This window comes from Rhinopithecus bieti, unplaced genomic scaffold (assembly GCF_001698545.2).
Source record: "Rhinopithecus bieti isolate Rb0 unplaced genomic scaffold, ASM169854v2 scaffold_757, whole genome shotgun sequence".
Lineage (NCBI taxonomy): Eukaryota > Metazoa > Chordata > Mammalia > Primates > Cercopithecidae > Rhinopithecus > Rhinopithecus bieti.
Window position 1 is genome coordinate 342,066 of NW_016803289.1, and position 19,270 is coordinate 361,335.

At 41.9% G+C, this 19,270-nt stretch overlaps 1 protein-coding gene across 4 annotated transcripts in view; it reads left to right on the plus strand.

The window, feature by feature from the left end:
- The first annotated feature begins 17,169 nt into the window (after positions 1-17,169).
- The window catches only part of SH3RF2 (SH3 domain containing ring finger 2), a 126,159-nt gene continuing 124,058 nt past the window's right edge, over positions 17,170-19,270 (plus strand). For 2 of the 4 annotated variants that reach the window (XM_017872212.1, XM_017872220.1), the window contains exons 1-2: positions 17,180-17,300; positions 18,477-18,960. In XM_017872212.1, coding sequence (XP_017727701.1) covers positions 18,583-18,960 — 378 coding nt within the window. In that variant the 5' untranslated portion in view covers positions 17,180-17,300; positions 18,477-18,582. Of the gene's footprint in view, positions 17,301-18,473; positions 18,961-19,270 lie in introns of all 4 variants that reach the window. The other 2 variants (XM_017872225.1, XM_017872229.1) reach the window with 2 other exon arrangements.

Below are 19,270 nucleotides of genomic sequence, written 5' to 3' on the forward strand. Positions count from 1 at the left end.
CGGAAACCAACTTAAAATCAAGAAGTTCCCTGACTTAAAATCATATGAAACATCCAGAAAACATACAAATCATGCATTTCAACCCTAATAACAATGGGAGCCATTGCCAGATTTATTTCCTACGTATCGTTTTTTTCTGAAAAGCAGTTATTTCCAGGGTGGGAAGCCTCCAGAATCCACATCTCATTTTACGATACAAAACAGTATTATGTCAAGATGGACACGTTCTCCACAGTATTTGCCTGTTACTCCCACTCGCCCCCCAAGATTAATTCGCAAGTCTTCTTTCTTCCCCAAAGTGGATTCCCAAGGCACACATGGCTCAGAAAGGAAAGCAATTCTTGTTCTTCTTTCTCAGCCTTTCCTGTGTTTTAGACCCAAATATTTGAACTTTCATGTTCTGGTCTCCCCAGAGTTGGGGATCAGTGTAAGGACATTTCAGAAATAGAAGAAGTGTGAGAATGAGAGTAAGTGCACAGAATATAGACAAGGACCATGATCCAAAAAAAGAAAACGCACCCTCCCACTCACTGAATCATTCTGTAAACAGCATCAGAATGTCTGCTGAGTGCCAGGCCCTGTGCTCAGTGCTGGACAACAAGGAGAAGAGAATGCCAAACTTCATCTAGAAGTTCACAGCCTGGAAGACAGTGAGGAATGACCCTAGGGGTGTGGAGCAAGGAGCAGCACCTGTCGCATCCTCAAGATTATCCCAGTGACAGTTTCTGATGAAATTTTTAGGTTAATGTCCCATGGACCAGCCTCAAGAGTAGGTGGTGAACATCCAGGAATAACCCAAATACCTCCCCACCCCTCACCGGTGTCCATGGCTGAACTTTTTTTTTTTCTTTTTGAGACGGAGTCTCAATTTGTCATCAGGCTGGAGGGCAGTAGTACGATCTTGACTCACTGCAACCTCTGCCTCCCGGGTTCAAGCGATTCTCCTGCCTCAGCCTCCCAAGTAGCTGGGACTATAGGTGCGCGCCACTACGCACAGCTAATTTTTGTATTTCTAGTAGAGACGGGTCTTCACCATGTTGGCCAGGATGGTCTCAATTTCCTGATCTGCCCGCCTCGTCCTCCCAAAGTGGTGAGATTACAGGCATGAGCCACTGTGCCCAGCCGGCTGAACTCTTATTAGTCCTCATTATTTCAGAAGAAGGGAATACCAGTTCCTGTGATTGCCACTTTTGGGTTGAATGCTGGTATCCCTAGGAGACCTCGTTATCAGCCATGACAAACTCCCTTAACAGAACTTTACAACTTACAAAACATTTTCATGTTTATGATCTTGTAGTAGAGCAGGCAATTTTGTTCCCACTTCACAGATGAAATAATCAGCCTGTGGCCTCACAGCTCAAAGGTGAAATAGCTGGGAGGTGAACAGGGTCTTTTGACTCCAAGTCTACAGCTCAACAAAGCCAGCCAAAGATCATTGCTATCCCCTAGTAACTTAGACGTAAGTTACTCTTTCCTCTCAAAAGTAAATATTTTGTAGTTCCATGGAAGGAAGGACTGAGAGCTCTCACATCCTTCGATACTCACAGCAGAGACTGCCCAGTCCTGTGGGCGTGGGGAAAGGTCAAAGTGTCCAGGAAAAGCTGGTAATTATGACCAGTTCCTGGGTGCTTCCCATATGCCCAGCGCTGTGCTACAAGCAGGCTTCAGCTGTGTCGCCTGAATGTCCCTAACTGTACCTGCTCCCACCTGTGTAACTGTAGTCCCTCCCACCCCATTACTTAGGGATTTCCCCTCATCTAGAGGAAGAAGCTCAGGAACAAGCCCCCTCATGCTCTCCATTAATATTTACTGCCCATTTACAAGTCCCTATGGGAATTACCTTGGCATCCCTGTGATACTATGGCCTCCATTAAAACACTACCTTCCTGCCTGGGACCTCATATGCTGGAAAAGCCAAACGGACTCGGTTCCCTTCTGTGCTCAGTGCACACCTAGTGCTGTCTGTGAACCCCTCCCCCAATGCTGCATTGCATTTTTGTCCAATTGGCCTCTGAGCTACTAAGTTTCCCACATTGCCTAGGGAGAACAGATCCTCCAGTTTACGGCTCCTGCTTCACAGGGACTGAGCATCTGCTCTTGGGGTCAGGTAGGGGGCAGACTCCTCATTAGAGCTTACACTGTCCCTGTCTCCTCACTTCTTTCCCCAGGTCCCACACCAAAGGCTCCTCCCTTCTCCTTCAGTCCAAAGCCACATAAACAAATCAGGGAAAGTGGAGAATCTGGACCCCCAAAACCAACTGAACATTGCTGGATAATTCTGGAAAAGTGACAGCCCTGGGAGGGCATGCAGAAGAGGATCCCAATGAGGAACTCTTAAAAATCCTCCATAGCAACCACAATTGTTATTTATTGAGATCTTGCATGCATATCTAATTAACCCTCACAAGAACACTTTGATACAAGTACCCTTACTTCCCCCAATTTACATAAGAAAATGGTAACTTCATTCTCCAAGCTAACAAGTGAGGAGATGACCCCAGCCCCTCGACTTTTAACCCCAGTGCAATGCTGAATCCCACTCACTGAGTTTTCAAGGGTTTGCCAATCCAGGTAGTATTTCTGACGAATCAATTGCTCAGAGAAACAATGACAAAGGACGGTTTAAGTATTGGGTAGGCAGGTGGGTGGGAGGGAGGAGGAGAAGCTGTTAATTTTAGATGTGTAATTCAGACTGATCATTAGGTGACAGAGGTGTCACTGTACCCCTTATCTTTGCCATCCACCTTCTAAAATAAGAGTCAGGGCCTGTGATTTCCTCAGGGGGAAGATCCATCCTTCACACGCTTAAAACCCCTGGGGAGGGCAGGACCAAAGAAGACAACAGAGGAGAAGACTCTGGGCTGTGGAAGTCTCCTGTTTTCTGCCTCAACCTCCCCAAAACATGTCTTCAACACATAGTAGAGGGTCTTGTGAAATAGCAGAATGTTCCAGAAATTTGTTTTTTAGTTTGTCCCAGGCCGACTTAACTACATTGAAACCTAGGCACCCAGGGCCTTGATTCTTGTACTTGGGTCACTTGGATGTACAGCAGCAATGACTTGTGGATCCTAACCCCCTAGAACACTGAGTCTCTCCTCCTCACTGTTTAGAGTAGTGCTAAAAAAAAATTGAAAATCAAGCAATTATTGATGTAGCCAAAACAAGGACCCTAAGATTCGAATTGCAGCCAGGTGGGGGTGTCTACACGATTACTCCTGCTTCAAAATATAAAAGTGATAAAAGTGATAGTAACTCAGATCTGCCTGGTGTTTACTGTTGCCAGGCACTGTCCTCAACATGTAGTCCTGGATCTACATCAGCATCGCCTGAAAACTAGTTAGAGATGCATAGGCCTTGCCCAGACTTATTGAACTAGAAACCATGGGGATGGGCCCAGCAATCTGTGTCTTAACCAGCTCTTCAGGTGATTCTGATGCTCTCTAAAGTTTGAGCACCCTTGCCTTACTTCACTGAATCCTCCCAATGACTATGGAAGGTATGGAAATTATTGATATTATCATCTTCATTTTATAGAGAAGGAACCTGAGTCTCGAAAATATTGAGTAACTTGTCTGAAATGAGTAGTTATACCAGGATTGGAATGCAAGTATTCTGCCACTCAAGTTCCCTCTTCCCCAAACATGTTTCCTTACTGGTGAAAACCAAGCTTGACAGAGAGTGGGGGTGACAAACAGTTGTTCCTATGGAAACCAGAAAAGGTAGCTTCAGTTCCAGGTCAGGAAAGAAATACTGAATATCAGCACGTGTCAGTCACCATGTGCGACGGTCTGAATATTTCTGTCTCCTTAAAAATGATATGCAGCAATCCTAACCCCCAAGGGGATGTTATTAGGAGGCAGGGCCTTTGGGAAGCCATTTGGCCATGAGGGCAGAGACCTTATAAAAAAAGGCCCAAGAGAAACCCCTCACCCCTCTCGTCTTGGGAGGACACAAGGTAAAGATGCCATCTATGAACCAGAGAGCAGGCCCACCCCAGACACCAAATCTGTCAGCTTACTGATCTGGGACTTCCCAGCCTCCAGAACTATGAGCAATACATTTCTGTTGTTTATAAGCCACCCAGTGTTGGGGATTTGTTATAGCATCCCAAACAGACTAAGACACTAAACATAAATATCTTATCTCATTTATTTCTCACCAAAAAGCCCATGTCAGGTAGGCATTCTGAAATCACATATCAGGTAGGTGAGCAATTTTTCCAAGCTCTCAACACTCAGTAAGTTGCAGGGTAGTGTTTAAATCCCATTTAGTCTGTCTCAAAAGTCCTCACAGCCTCTCTGGGGCACATTTACACATTCAGTAGATATACATGTGCTCATGGCAAAAAGGCCAGGAAACCAAGAGTGAATGCATATGTAGCAGCAAATGAGGTCACCCGGCTCCAGGGCTGAAAATCCACCTCTACAGCAATTGTGAGACTTTTACAGCATCACCAGTCACCCCAGTCTGCTCCTCCCTCCCCTTCTTCCTTCCCTCTTGAAAAACCACTGACTTTTCCCTTTCTCCCTGTGAGACGAAGGAAGACAAGTTCTTACCGAACTGAACATGTTGATTCAATTCCTATTAACTGAGTATTCACCCAACTTTCCGGAGAAGCAAATCCCTTAGTGGATAATGATGCCAGGAATAGGATGCATTGCCAGTTGGAGCCCTAGCAACATTCAATGAGGATTATAATAATGTTATGAATGCCTTTAACCAGCTCCTCACCCAAAATACATACACACCCTTGAAACCAGCATGGGATTTACTAGCAACCTTCCAAATCAATAACTTAATTAACTTACAGGCTGTGTATGACATGTCATGAAACATCTCTAAAACCAAGTAGCAAGGGAAAGTACAAAACTTAAATCCATGTTTATATTAAGTTTCCCAACCATCATTTTGTAGATTTTATTTTTTTTAAATAAGTTGCTATTTATTTTCACCTAAAAGCATGGTATTTTTAAACCTTAATTTATAGATTCAAGGAGACATAAAATGAAAAATGAAAAACTCTGGGTGAAAACATTTGTTGTCATAAATATATAAACAGCCCCCAAATCTAAAGGGAATCTCTGTCACTGCGTAAGTTACAACTTGTCATTGGCTCTCTCGGTTGCTTTTTGGATGGAGTCCAGGTGTCCTAGACTGCTTTGCCAAGCATTTTGTGATCAGGTAGCTGCCCACACTCCAGTCTCAAAGCCTGACACTCCTGCCACACACCCTCTGCCCAGGTTAGGCAGAGTACAGGCATTTCCCAGAAAGTCCTGGGTCCTCCCACCCTTCATGTCTCTGCATCTGTTTGGCTCTCAGCCTGGAATATCCCCTCCCTTTCTTTACCAAGCTGACTCCTCCTCATCTCTTCTGCTCCTGCTCATCTCTCAAAATGTAGCCAGGTGCCACCTCTTCAGGAAAGTCTTCCCTCATCTCCAGTGGGGATTTCCAGGGCACCATGTGCTGACCCTCATCACACTATTTTTAACACTGGTTCCTGATGGTTATTTACTTCTGTGTCACCTCCTAAGCTGGGAGCTCCATGAAGGTATCTCAGTGTCATCAGGCTCAACACAATGCCAGGCACATAGTAAGTATTCACAGCATTGTTGTTGAATGAATGAGTGAATGAATCAAAGAATGAATGGTTATTACCTAGGCATTTATTTTTCCCACAGGCTCCAGGTATACCATGGAAATGAGAGATATAATTTTCTCTCTCAACACCCTTAAAAAGCTGTTTCTACCCCCAGGGACTCATATGGTCCAGTATAGCCAGAAGCATTTCAAGGCTACAGAAACCTTAATCTAAAACATAGCCTAGCTGAGTCCAGAAGACTGGTAACAAAACCAAAGCTAGTCCAAACTCCCAGAACTACCCCTAGTCTGTAATGGTCTGGAAACTCACTTTAGTTCAGACCTTCCTAATGTAAGGCCAGTGTAAGTATGTCCTGTGTACTAGTGGGGTTTGCAAGTGGTGCAAGCATTGCAGGAACTTCAAACATAAAGCAATGTATAAAATAGACAGTTCTCAAAAGGTGGCCCTGGATCACCACATCAGTGTCACCTGGAAACTAGTTAGAAATGCATAAGCTCCACTCAATCTCAGACTTTATAATGCATCAGAATCACCTGAAGCACTTGGGGAAACACAGATTGCTGGTGCCATCTCCAGGGTTTCTGATTCAATCAGTCTAGGTGGGGCCTGTGCACTTCTAACTGGTTTCCAGGTACACTGATGTGGTGGTCCGGGACTATACTTGAGAACTGTCTACTTTACATATAATAAGTACCATAACCTGATATTGGCCTATAATATGATTCTCCAGAGATAGCCCTTGCTAAGAATATTTTAGAGGGTGATAAGCAATGAGCCTGCAAGAAAAAATGCAGCTAACAGATGACCATACACAATATGTTTCTAAAATATTTTTATGTGCTGTCTCAAAATGAAAATCAAGAGGTTTCACATGACTAAAATACTTTCATGGAGCTCCCAGCTTTGGAAGTGACAGAGAAGTAAATAGATGCCACAAACCAACATAAAAAGTACTCTGACTCCCGGCTTTTCTTGGAAAATCCAAAGACCTGCTACCAGGTTAGCAACAATTTGCTGAAATTGAGTGGTGCTAGCTGCTTAGCATGAGGCATGCTCTCAAGGTTGTCACAGTCCCTATTCAACCCATTCACAAAGCCAAAATCTGATCCCCTGCATGCATTTAAGTTTGTGTATCACTGGTATTTATCCTTACAAAATCCTTCTATAATGTTGTAAGTATTATGAGCACTGCCAACAATCTCCTTTTTTCCATTATATCCATATCAATATACACTAATTTACCTAGGTATTCTTCTGTATGATTACATTATGGTATACATAACCAATCCCTTCCTGATGGATATTTAAGTTAGTGCCATTTATTTTCCATTACAAACAACGAAACAGTGAATGTCCTTATATATACCTCTTTGCATACTTTGTGAGCATTTCTCTTGAATGAACTTCTAGATGTAGAATTACTCAGTGAAATGGAATGCATACTTACAATTTTGATAGATAATGCCAGAATGCTGATGTTAGTTTAGAATACAAGCCATGTTTCATACCAAGCAGGGGGCAAGGAGTGGTTGAGTTTGGAGAGTGGCATGGAGAGATGAACTGCCCATCATCTGAGCCCTCTTCTTGAGCAACCATACTCCTATACCCTAGTGTACCTACAGTTGATGGCCACAAAGGTAATATCTCAAATGGCAGAGCTAGATCCAGCAAGGCAATCTACTTTATAATTCTAGTTGAACAGTTAATTCATCATCATAAATTGAGCATAAAAACAAAATGAAATAATTCTGGTTATATTACAGAAGTCTCCATTTGTTACTGAAAACCAAAGGGATTTTTATCCAAATGCTTTTGTCTGGTTTGTTGACATTTCTCTCACTCTTTTATCTCAAAAATAATAATAATTCCCCCTATGCTCTCTCTCTTTCTGTTTCAGGCTTATTTCCCTTTGTGTTTCTTGGAGATTAACCTGATGTTACTGTAAGATGACTTTGTATGTTGCCAAGGTTTGAACTCTACTGAATGGAACCAAAAATAAAAGTCTAAGATCAAAGTTGCAATAAAGTATTGACTAAAATAGCTTCTTTTTTATTTAATAAATGTGGCAAATGGGATGACATGAAGGTTAAGAGCATAGACTGCCTGGGTGTAAGTTCCGAGTTCCTCATGCACTGGCTGGGATAATACATAACCTCTCTCAGCCTCTGTTTCCTCATCTGTAAGATGAGGGTAATTATAGGGCTATGGTTCTTTTCACAGAATCTTGCACGAAACAATGTTAATTGTTATTATTTATTCTAGCACAACAGCCAATCCCACCCCCTCTTAAAAGTTTTACAGGGTGTGGCAATGCCCAGAACACATAAACCTCTGGGCAGCCATTCTGTGAGTTGACAGTCATGAAATGGGTAAATCAGAATAAATAACTGCTTCAGGAAGAGAAACCAGCAGTTGGGCTCAATTTTCAACTGTACCTTAGATGCAGCACAATAGATAAGAGGCCTGATAAGGAGATAATGACTAACCTTTACTGAGCACTTACTCCTGTCACACGCTTTGAAGCATTTACAAGCATCTTCTCAGTGTGTGCTCACAATAATCCTAAGGAGCAAGTGCTATTATTACCATTCCTGTCTCACAGATGAGAAAACCAAGGACAGCATGCTTAAGTAATTTGCTGTAGGTCACACTCTTATTTAATAAGATGGCACAGGCCCTCTGACTCCAGAGTGCATGTTCATAACTACCATAAGTTAGAAATGATGCCAGAAAGAGATAAACTATAGCCTAAACAGAAGAAATTCAGATATTGTCCATTAATATCTATATCTTTTGAGCACTTCCTATGTACCAGACATTGTTTTACCAACATGTATTAGGAAATGTATTCCTTATGACAAGCCTGGGAAGTACTTGTTACTGATTGCATTTTTATGGATGGGGCCTAGAGCTTTTGAACACAAGGGGTCACAGAGCTGTTACTGGTGAAGCTAAGTTTCGAAAGCATGCCTCCAGATTCCAAGTCACCAGCTTTCTCCCTAGGAATGCAATAAGAATTCCAAACACAAATGAGTCATCCTCATCACTCAGCAAATATTTTTTAAGTACCTACTTGTGTCAGACACAAATTAACAACACAGACATGGTTCCTGCACCATGGGATGTAGATTGTGTGGAAGAGAGAGACAATTTATAAGGCCAAGTGAGGAAATAACATATATCATAAAACTAATACGTAATTAGCACCATCACAGGGCACCCTAAAAAATGTCTAATTGCTTTGACAGATGTTATTTACAGTCAGTTATAGAAAATCATTCTAATTCTTTTTTAATAAGAGAAAAAAAAATTGTTTCTCTTGTATTTCACATTATCCTGGAAGGCCTACCCATAAACAGAGACATCTAGCACTAATCAGAGCACCTGGGGAATTACTGAGTTTTGCAACTTTCTCACTTGTGTGACCAAAAAAACAAGATTGTGGTTACTCAATCACCTAGGCAAACTGTCAGCTTTTGCACAGACTTGCCCTGAGTTTAGTAAGAATTAAGGTTGCATCCTGCTCCTGGTTTTGAATCAAAACATTTACTGATTTCATCAGAAAGGAAACAGTAAAAGAAAGGGAGAAAGACAGATTAGGAGTGAAATGATTTATCACTTACTTTTCTTTAGTAAGGTACATCTCTGTTATGGATTAACATCTACTTACAGCAGTTTCAGAGCTGTGAAGTTTATTATTTTTTTAATGGCTATCATATCAACTATAACGCATAAGCTATTAGGGTTATAGGATTTAACTCCCCCTGTTGCAGATGTTTTAGTAAATATATAATGTCTTAAGCATTTTTAATATCTTTTAAAATGTATTACACTAGAATATACATTCATTATAGAAAAATTACAAATACACATGAGCAAAATTTTTAAAAATTAAAATCAACTAATAAGCCCAGTGGCTAGAAATAAGCATTGCTAACATTTTGGTATACATTCTTCTTGTCTTGATATTATATATATATATATGTGTGTGTGTGTGTGTGTATGTATGTGTGTGTATCATTTTTAAATAACCTGAACTAATATAACTTAAGTTTCAATATTCACTTACTTGTGAATGATCCTTCACATCATTAAATATATGTCTCCTTATCATTTTTAATAGTTGCATAATATTTCCCCATATATATAGATATATATGTATCTATATATATCACTATTTATTTACATACTCCCCTATTGTTGGACATTAAGCTTTTTTTTAACTTTTCACTATTATAAGTAATGCTATGAGGAACACACTTGGATATATATCTGTTATGTTGCTATAAATTTATAGAAGTGGTATTTTAGGATCAAGAGGTGAGAAGTGAGATCATATTTTTAAGGCTTTAGTTATCTACTGCTTTTTAAACTTTTTTTAACTTTTCATTTTGAAATAATTATAGACTCATAAGACATTGCAAAAATGGTACAGAAAAGTCCCTTGTACCCTTCACACAGCTTCCCCTAATGATAACTTTTCAAATAACCATAATAGATTATACAAACTAGGAAACTGGCATTGGCACAATACAATTAACTAGACTCCAGTTACAGTTTTACAGTTAAAATCCAATTGCTTGGATTTTAGCAGCAGAATTATTTTCCAATAATAATAGAATGAAAAGATGCATTCTTACTTACTTTCCTACTTTCTCCTCTCACAAATCTGCCTTTAGAACTCCCTTCTAATCTGTAAAGAATACAAACACACTTAGTAGACTATTCTTTTTTTTTGACAATCAAGAGGAAGAAGTGCACCTAAGAATCTCTCACCAGCTGTACAGTGGGTAAACCCCCATTTATGGCACAGAAATGGGGAGGTTCCTGTCTTTTTTTGGTTCTTCACAATCAGTTTGTTTCTTTATGATACACTAGATCAGAGTCTCCTACAGCCTGGGGTACCCTAACCCAAAAGGAATAATGCTGAATCACACTAGAAGAAAGTTATTCTCTTTTCATTCCTCCTTTACTTTTCTGATAACACCAAGGAGAAAGCTTCAGTTTAGGGCTAGTCTTTATTTATTTATGTATGTATTTATTTTTACTTAAAAACAATTTTTTTGAGACAGATTCTTGCTTTGTCACCCAGACTGGAGTGCAGTGGTGTGATCTCGGCTCACTGCAGCCTCTGCCTCCCAGATTCAACTGATTCTCGTGTCTCAGCCTCCCAAGTAGCTGGGATTACAGGCATGTGCCACCACACCCTACTAACCTTTGTATTTTTAGTAGAGATGGGGTTTCGCCACGTTGCCCAGGCTGGTCTTAAACTCCCGGCCTCAAGTGATTTGCCCACCTTGGCCTCCCGAAGTGCTGGGATTATAGGCATGAGCCACTACTCTCTTTTTAACACAAATTGCTCAGGTCTCAAGTTCAGATCTAGGCAGGCAATAGCATTTAACTGGGATTCAATGACATTTTATTGTTTTAATCAAATGTGCATTTACCTTCACCTTCAAATTGCAGCAAATGAAACCGGTTTCCCTTTTATAGTAGTATTTTGTAATTTCCCTTTAAAATAAATTATTTCAATTAAAAATGATTTAATATTTTAAAAAGGTACATGATTACGGCAAAAGGCATAAAGATAAAATGCAAATGACGGAGGTTAGGGATACATTGTGTAAGAGCATTTTGATCAATAAAGAACTGAGCAATCACAAGGCCTAGCATGCTTTTCTTTGGATTAGTTTGCGTTAGAATGAGAACCATCTGGCATCTGCTTCTTTTATGAGATCTGCTTATAGAAAAAGAAGAAAGAAGATAAGAAGCCTACATCTATTAAGCACTATTATATACATCATCTCAACTGACTCTTCAGAACATCTCAATGAAGTAAGTCCTACTAGTGTCCTCACTTTATCCGTGAGGAATCCAAGGAACAGAGGAATAGAGTAATTTGCCTAAGTGATCTATCTATCTATCTATCTATCTATCTATCTATCTATCTATCTATCAGCTGGCAGAGCTGGGATTCAAACAAGGTCTGTTAGATTCCAAAACCATGGGGCTTTTTGTCTGTTTGTTTTGTTTTCCTGTGTTATGTTTTGTTTTGGACAGGGTCTCACTTTGTCACCCAGGCTGGAGCGCAGTGGCGCGATCTCAGTTCACTGCAGCCTCAACCTCCTGGACTCAAGTGATCCTCCCACCTCAGCCTCCCTAGTAGCTGGCACTACAGACATATGCCACCACGCCCAGTTAATTTTTGTATTTTTTGTAGAGACAGGATTTTGCCATGTTGCCCAGGCTGGTCTTGAACTCCTGAACTCAAGCCATCTGCCCGCCTCAGCCTCCCAAAGCACTGGAATTACAGGCATAAGCCACCACACCTGGCCCAAAACCATGCTCTTGACTGCTGGTTCAAACTGTTTCCTGTTAAATTTAAGAACCATAAGTCATCTCCAGAAAATTTATAATGCCTCTTTGTCCTGGCCAGGAGTCTGGGTCACTTTACTGTGGGCCTGGTGATTGCATGGGAATATTTTAAAGTACACTCCTCACCTGCAAACATCCCCTCGATTGGAGAGGAAATCTCACATCTGACTTCATCCCAGGCCTGTATCCTTTAAAAGAAAGACAGAGTATTTAATAGCCACTCAACGCCCGTCAGTCTGATTTTCTTCATATTTCCACTGTTGTCCTCCAGTCATGCCTCCTCTTGAATTGTCCCGAAGGTTTCTCAGTATCACTAGAAAATCAAATCATATGAGCAAGGTCAGCATCACAGAAACAGATAACAAAGGTCTATTTAAATATTTAAAACATACCTAGATTTATACTAGGTACTAAGGGAAGAGAGCAAAGATGTACAAAACACAACCTTCAGCAACGAACGTCCAGCGATGATCAAGAGAGGTTTCACGACCTGCAGCTCTAACACTTTAGATTTCCAAATACCTCAACTCCTTTGATGGATTTAAGGAGTGCTTTACAAATGAGTAACTTTATGGCAGAGCCTGAGACCACCAAGTGGCTAAGAGCCAGTCAAATGAAAATAGTATACCTCTAAAATCATAATTCCAATACGTAAGTAAATTTGATTGGCAAAACTTATCTGCACACTTGTGTGTGATTTAACTTTTAATTGGAAAGAAACTGTCTTAGCCTGAGACAAAGGCTTGCTTCCTTGAAAGTGATTTATTTGGGAGCAGGAGTTGGGGATGGGGGAGTGAAATGGAATGAGAGAAAGCCAGCACAAAGATGCATTATTGTGTCAGCCCCCTATGGATGAATGGTACTCATCTCATGAGACCTTTGGAAGAACTTTATGACATCTCAGGACCACCTGCCCAGGGGATAAAAGCGGAAAATGTATCCACAGATTTTCCATTAGTCAAAGACGGTCCACACTTCTGGATCATGCACACGTGTGTGTGAAGCAAGTTCTCATGTGTGTCCCATGCTGCAACATCAGAGAAGCTCTAGGGCAGGAGGCAAGAAGTACGTGACTGGATCTTGAGGATAGACACTGCCAGGTAGCATCTCTGTATGTGGCCTGAATCTGGGAAAATTCTTAGCTTAAATAAGAGGTGTGGTTGAGAACATTGAAAGTGACACTCAAGAGGTGTCTAATATAAAACCATTACCAACCATTTGGTGTACACCTGCCCAAACACAAATTTTTAAGAACATCACTCATTCATTTAGTTATCAATAAACCCATTCAACATTTAGTGAGTATCAACCACATGCCAGCCACTGTGTTAAATACAGGAGAACAGAAGAGCAACAAGACATATAAGGTCCTTCCTCTCTTGGAGTTTACAGTCTGTTTTGGGGAGTTGGGCATTAAATAAATCATTATAAAATAATTACTGAGTTACAGTTGTGATAGCTGTTATAAAGGAGAAGTGTAGGATGACAAACTTTCTACTCATGAGAATCAAAGAAGGCTTCCTGGAGGAATTGACATTTTTTAAAGCTCAAATTTGCAGAGAATGGGATTAAAAAAGCAAAACGGGGAGGAAGAGAGTAGCTAGGAAGAGAGGAAGAGGAAGAGGGTGTGTTGAAGACGGAAAGAAGAGCATGAACAAATACTTGATGACAAAAACACTATCCTAAGAGTGAAGAGAAACCCAGTGGATCAAGAGTATGCTGAGTGAGGGGGTGATGGGGATATAAGCTGAAGCAGGAGAGGTGGGCATAAGCCAGATCATGCAGGGCCTGACAGGTCAGAAGAAGGATTTGATTTTCTCCTAAGGTCATGGAAACCTACTGAAGAGTTTTGACTAAGGAAACAATATGACCAGATTTGCTTGTTTGTGTGTTTTACATACATAAATCTAAATATACTCATAAATATGCACAACAGAAGCTCAGACATATCATACAGATTTTTAAAAAGAATGCAGCCAATCATCACCCTATAACTATAGATAGAAACAGGAGTGTTGGTGGGGTGGAAACAGCGGGGGAAGGGAAGTGGCCTGGAGTCTGAAGAGGTATGCATAGTTCACCTTTTGGTTTGTTTTTAAAGAATACATGTTCATCTGATTTGACGCCAAGGTAGTATTTGGGTAAGCCAGAACAAATCCCCATCTAAAACCCTCGCCCTTCTTTAAAAGTTTCAAAAGAAATTTTCTCTTCAAGACTAACCTCATGTGGGCGGTGTTGGGGACCACCTACAGGGCGTCCTTTGAGAGAGGCTGAAAGACCACCCCTCGCTTCAGCGTACCTTTTCTCTGTCCTCCATTAGATCATAAAATTCTACCATCATGATTCCATTTGACTGGATTTTCAATAGCCAGATTTGCTAGAAAAGAGTAATGCACTGGATCTAGTCTACCTTCCAGGGACTGAGCTGGTTTGACTGCATTTTCTCAGGGATAGGAGGTTTCGAAGCTTTTAAGACCACTGACTATACAGGGGTATGGAGGGGCCATGAGATGGGTAGACTACAACCCAGAGGGGCCCAATTTCCTTCTCTGACATCAATATTTTGTCTTGGGTTGGCGCTGAGATCAGCTGGTATGTACAACATGGGCATATGTGTAAACATGTGCGGTTTTATATAGTAAAGATATATGGCTGTACTTACGATATGTACATGACTTTATAAAATGAAAAGAAACACAGGCCCCGGGATTAGACCAAACTGAGTTCAGATCACAAGGTTTGTAACCCTGGAAATGTTACAGTGTCTTATGGGGTGGTGGGGAGAATTCAATGAGATAATATGTTTAAAATCTTAGCACTGGCCAGTGGCATACAGCAAGTGCTCCATAGGTGTTACTATTATTAAGATTATGTGTGTGTGCACCCTTACGCAAGTGTATGCATGCATGTGCATACAGGTGCGGATATGAGTGTGTAAGGGAGATAGAGTGTGTTTAAGAACAAGAGAAAGAATAATGAAAAATATTGCCAATCTCTGCAACAGGAGTTCCAGCATAAGAGTGGCCCTTTTAAAGGAGTGAGACAACTTCAGGGCACAAAGGAAATTGACTCAGCTTTACTAAGTGGGAAACAGAGTAAGAGGACAGTAAACCGCAAGGAGCTTCTTTATGGCACAGACTGAAGAGTAGGAATTAATAGAAGGAGACAGGCAAGCAGAATGGGATGTGATATTATCAAAGCCCAAAAGTGACGTTAAAAAAGTAATAGCTGAAAGTGGTCTCTGAAATTGACCTACAACAAAATTAGGCCTCAGTGCTCAGAAAAGAGATAACCGTCTGCTCCATCCTAAAGTTCTGGGTCACATGCATGTTTGATTTTTTGGAACTAACATGAAAGAACGTGGCAAACATGTAAACAATGTTTTCAGACCTCCTGATCTCCTCTTAAGATTTTCCCATTGAGCTGTATCTGAACACTCTCTGCATAATAAATAATTGTCATCCTTATGTCTACAGAGAAGATACAGTAATAACAATAATTTTAAAAAGAACACCCAGTTTCTTTCTCTTTTTTTTTTTTTTTTGAGACGGAGTCTTAGTCACCCAGGCTGGAGTGCAATGGCACAAGCTTGGCTCACTGAAGCCTCCACCTCCCAGGTTCAAGCGATTCTTGTGCCTCAGCCTCCCAAGCACTCCCAGCCAACATGCTGAGCTACTTTTTGTATTTTTAGTAGAGATCGGGCTTCACCATGTTGGCCAGGCTGGTCTCAAACTGCTGACCTCAAGCAATCCACCCACCTCAGCCTTCCAAAGTGGTGGGATTACAGGCGTGAGTCACTGCACCTGGCCTCAAACACCTAGTTTCTAGTCCCAATTCTGCCCCTAACTCACTGGACAACTTCAAAGAATCTCTTGATCTTTCTGGGCACAGCTGCCTCATCTGTTAGAAAAAGTGAGAAGCCAGTTTTGGCCATTATCTTTTGACCTCTTGCCCTCTTAGAGGAGGCTTAGCTCCCTTAAACCACCTCTTCACCTCTTTTTGTTGTTGTTGTTGCCCTGGCTGGAGTGCAGTGGCATGATCTCGGCTCACGGCAGCCTCCGCCTCCCAGGTTCAAGTGATTCTCCTGCCTCAGCCTCCTGAGTAGCTGGGACTACAGGCACGTGCCACCACGCCCAGCTAATTTTGTATTTTAGTAGAAATGGGGTTTCACCATGTTGGCTAGGATGGTCTCGATCTCCTGACCTCGTGATCTGCCCACGTCCGGCCTCCCAAAATGTTGGGATCACAGGAGTGAGTCACCGCACCCGGCCAGCCTCTTAAAGTTATATCACTCCATGACATTGTTAAGAGCACAGACCACTTGCCTTCTGTGGTGGAGCTGTGACTCCCGGGATGAGTTATTTACCCTCTCTGTGTCTCAAGTTCCCTCAACTGCAAAATGAAAGTGAAGAATAATTTAGTGTATCCTTGGGTTGTTAAAGGGTTAAAAGGCTAACATAGGTAAGGTATTTAGAACAGTGGTTGACACAGATAAGGACTACCCTGGCATTAAGTAAGATTGTTATTATTCACTTAAACGGATACCTTTGTAATTTTACATGAAATGTATTATTGATAAATCAAAAAACAGAAATATAGGCATAATCTGAGGATATGAAAAGACTACAGTGGATAACAGGCAGGAGAACAGCTTGGAGGCCACTGCTTTTCCTTTTTTGAAAAAGCTTCTCTGTGCTTTGATTTTTCACGTATGTGTATATATGTGACACTAGTTTCTTAATTTAAACAGATTGAGCAAAAAGATGACTAAAGTCCCTCTTATCTCTAAATGTAGAGATTGACTATGATTTTCAAAGAGCAACATTTTCTAGGTGTCCAGCTTATCCTTATTTTCATAGCTTGACCATTTTTACTTTTGACCTTCCCAGGAAATCCTTATGAAGGTTTAAAATAAACACAATCACTTTGGTATGTTTATAATGGAGCAGGTTCCGGCTCCTTGGATACTAGAGAAAACGGGAAAGGTGAAAATATGAACTTTGTAAATACTTGGCCTTAGGGACTGGCTTATATTTTACCTCTTACAATCTTTTCCCAGAAACAATTCAGTTAACTAAAGGAAAGATCATAAAGTTAACAACCGCAACAACAAAAGCGTGGTTGGTAGGCAGCAGCCTGGCGGTGAAAGCGTTAACAGGGCTGGGTAAGGCGATCCCTAGAAACGAGTAAGACTGAGTGGTTAAAGTTTTCAAAGCGGTGGCAGCAGCGGCGCTTGGGGGAAAGGAAGCCGGTTGGAGGGAGCTGCGCACCCCTGCTGCGCGGAGGAGGGGGCTGAGCTGAACTCAGCAGAGGTTACACGCACAAGGTTAGTGGCCCCCACACGCCTCCCCAGCCCGCCGCCGCGCTGACATCTTTGGAGAGGAGTCTTAGGAAGGCGAGGCGCCATCGCTCATTCTCGCGTCCTATCTGTCCTGCTTACTAGTCGCTAGTGGAGCCACTGGCCTTCTCCCCAAACCTCTGGGCTCAGTGCTCACTGAAGCCCTGGCACTTGTGAGGGACAGCTGACTTCTCAGACTTTTCTAAACTGGAGGCTTCTTTTCATACATCCAAAAGGAAACTTGTTTCTGGAACAAGCACTGTTTTTCAGACCACACACACCCACCACCCCCACCCCACCCCCCCACACACACACGTCCCTACCTGTATATGGCTGGCGCCCCAGTACGGTTTTTACAGTTGTGACCACAATACCGGAAGAAATCTAATCCTGCTTCATTGAAACATGAGAACAATTCAAAGTAACTAAACAGGCTGCACCTTACTTTACCTTTGTGGAGGTAGGAATATTGGTCTCTGAGCCTAAGGTATCAGGAATGAGGAGGGAGAAAAAAAAAAAAAAAAAAAAAAACCAAAGATGAAGAAAAGAAACAAAGCTTCCAAGCACCCTGACTTGTAGTTAAGGCAAAACAATGTTTGGAAATGGGTTTCTAATGGAAATTTTTCATTGCTAGCATCATGTGGGAAGGTATATTGTAAAGGAAATGATTCTACATCTGCATGAGATTCAGATAAACTTACCGACCTAAACTAATCTGCATGTGATGCAGATAATAGATACACTTAGATTTAGGGGAAGGAGGAGGAGGAGATAACTTCACAGAAAGAGCGTTCGGAGGGGGCTTTGTTGTAAGAATTGTGACTGTCCAGGAGCTTTCTCCCCAGGCAGGGGTAAAGGAACTCTTCTGGCCCTGGCTGGTAGAGAGGGCTTAGGTAGCCACTTCAGCAGGGCAGTTTATTTCTCTGCTCTCCTGGCCACATAGGCAATGAACAGTCAGTCTTGTGCTCAGTGTTCCTCTGATCCTCACAGCAAGCACGAGTTGAGTCTTATACCTGCTAGCATTGAATCAGAATGAGTCATTTGAAACTTGGGTGCCGGAACAAAGTACTTGCAAACTGCCTTATGAGACACTGCCTCGACGGAGGTGGGATATACCTCTCGGAGCCGTCACTTTTTTTTCTCTCCTCTCCCTCCTTCAAGCAGGCAAGAAATCTGACGTTCTCAAGAGGCCAGCTCTGCCCTCGTTGCTCAACTGACCTTACCATGTGGACTCTGCTCCTCCAGGTGGGAACTGGAGTTTTGAAATAAAATGGATGATTTCACATTACTTGATCTTCTGGAGTGCCCTGTGTGCTTTGAGAAGCTCGATGTCACAGCCAAAGTCCTCCCTTGCCAGCACACCTTCTGCAAACCATGTCTACAGAGGGTTTTCAAGGCCCACAAAGAGCTGCGGTGCCCTGAATGCAGGACGCCTGTGTTTTGCAGCATCGAGGCGCTGCCGGCCAACCTGCTGCTCGTGCGCCTTCTGGATGGAGTGCGCTCAGGGCAGAGCTCCGGGAGAGGAGGCTCCTTTCGCAGGCCCGGCATGATGACCTTGCAGGATGGCAGGAAAAGCAGGACCAACCCCAGACGTCTGCAGGCCAGTCCTTTCCGGCTAGTGCCTAATATCAGAATCCACATGGATGGGGTAAGAGAGATCTTATTTGTTAATATCATGCCCACATGGAGGTTGGATTTGTGTATACAAGTAGCTAGAGATTATCTTCTTTTAACTAAAAGTTAAACATTCAAGAGTGCTGCTGGTGATTCCCCAGTGATACGTTTCTATGGGCAGTGATCATTTTACTCAAATACAATGGAAGCCTGAGCCTATCTAATCTATCTAAGAATTCTCTTTCGAACTACTAAAGCTTCCTAGGTTCTCCTTTCCTCTTGTCCAGAAAGTAGTAGAACAAGGAAAGCCTTTTAGATTATATTTTTGGTGTTTGATTTCTGCT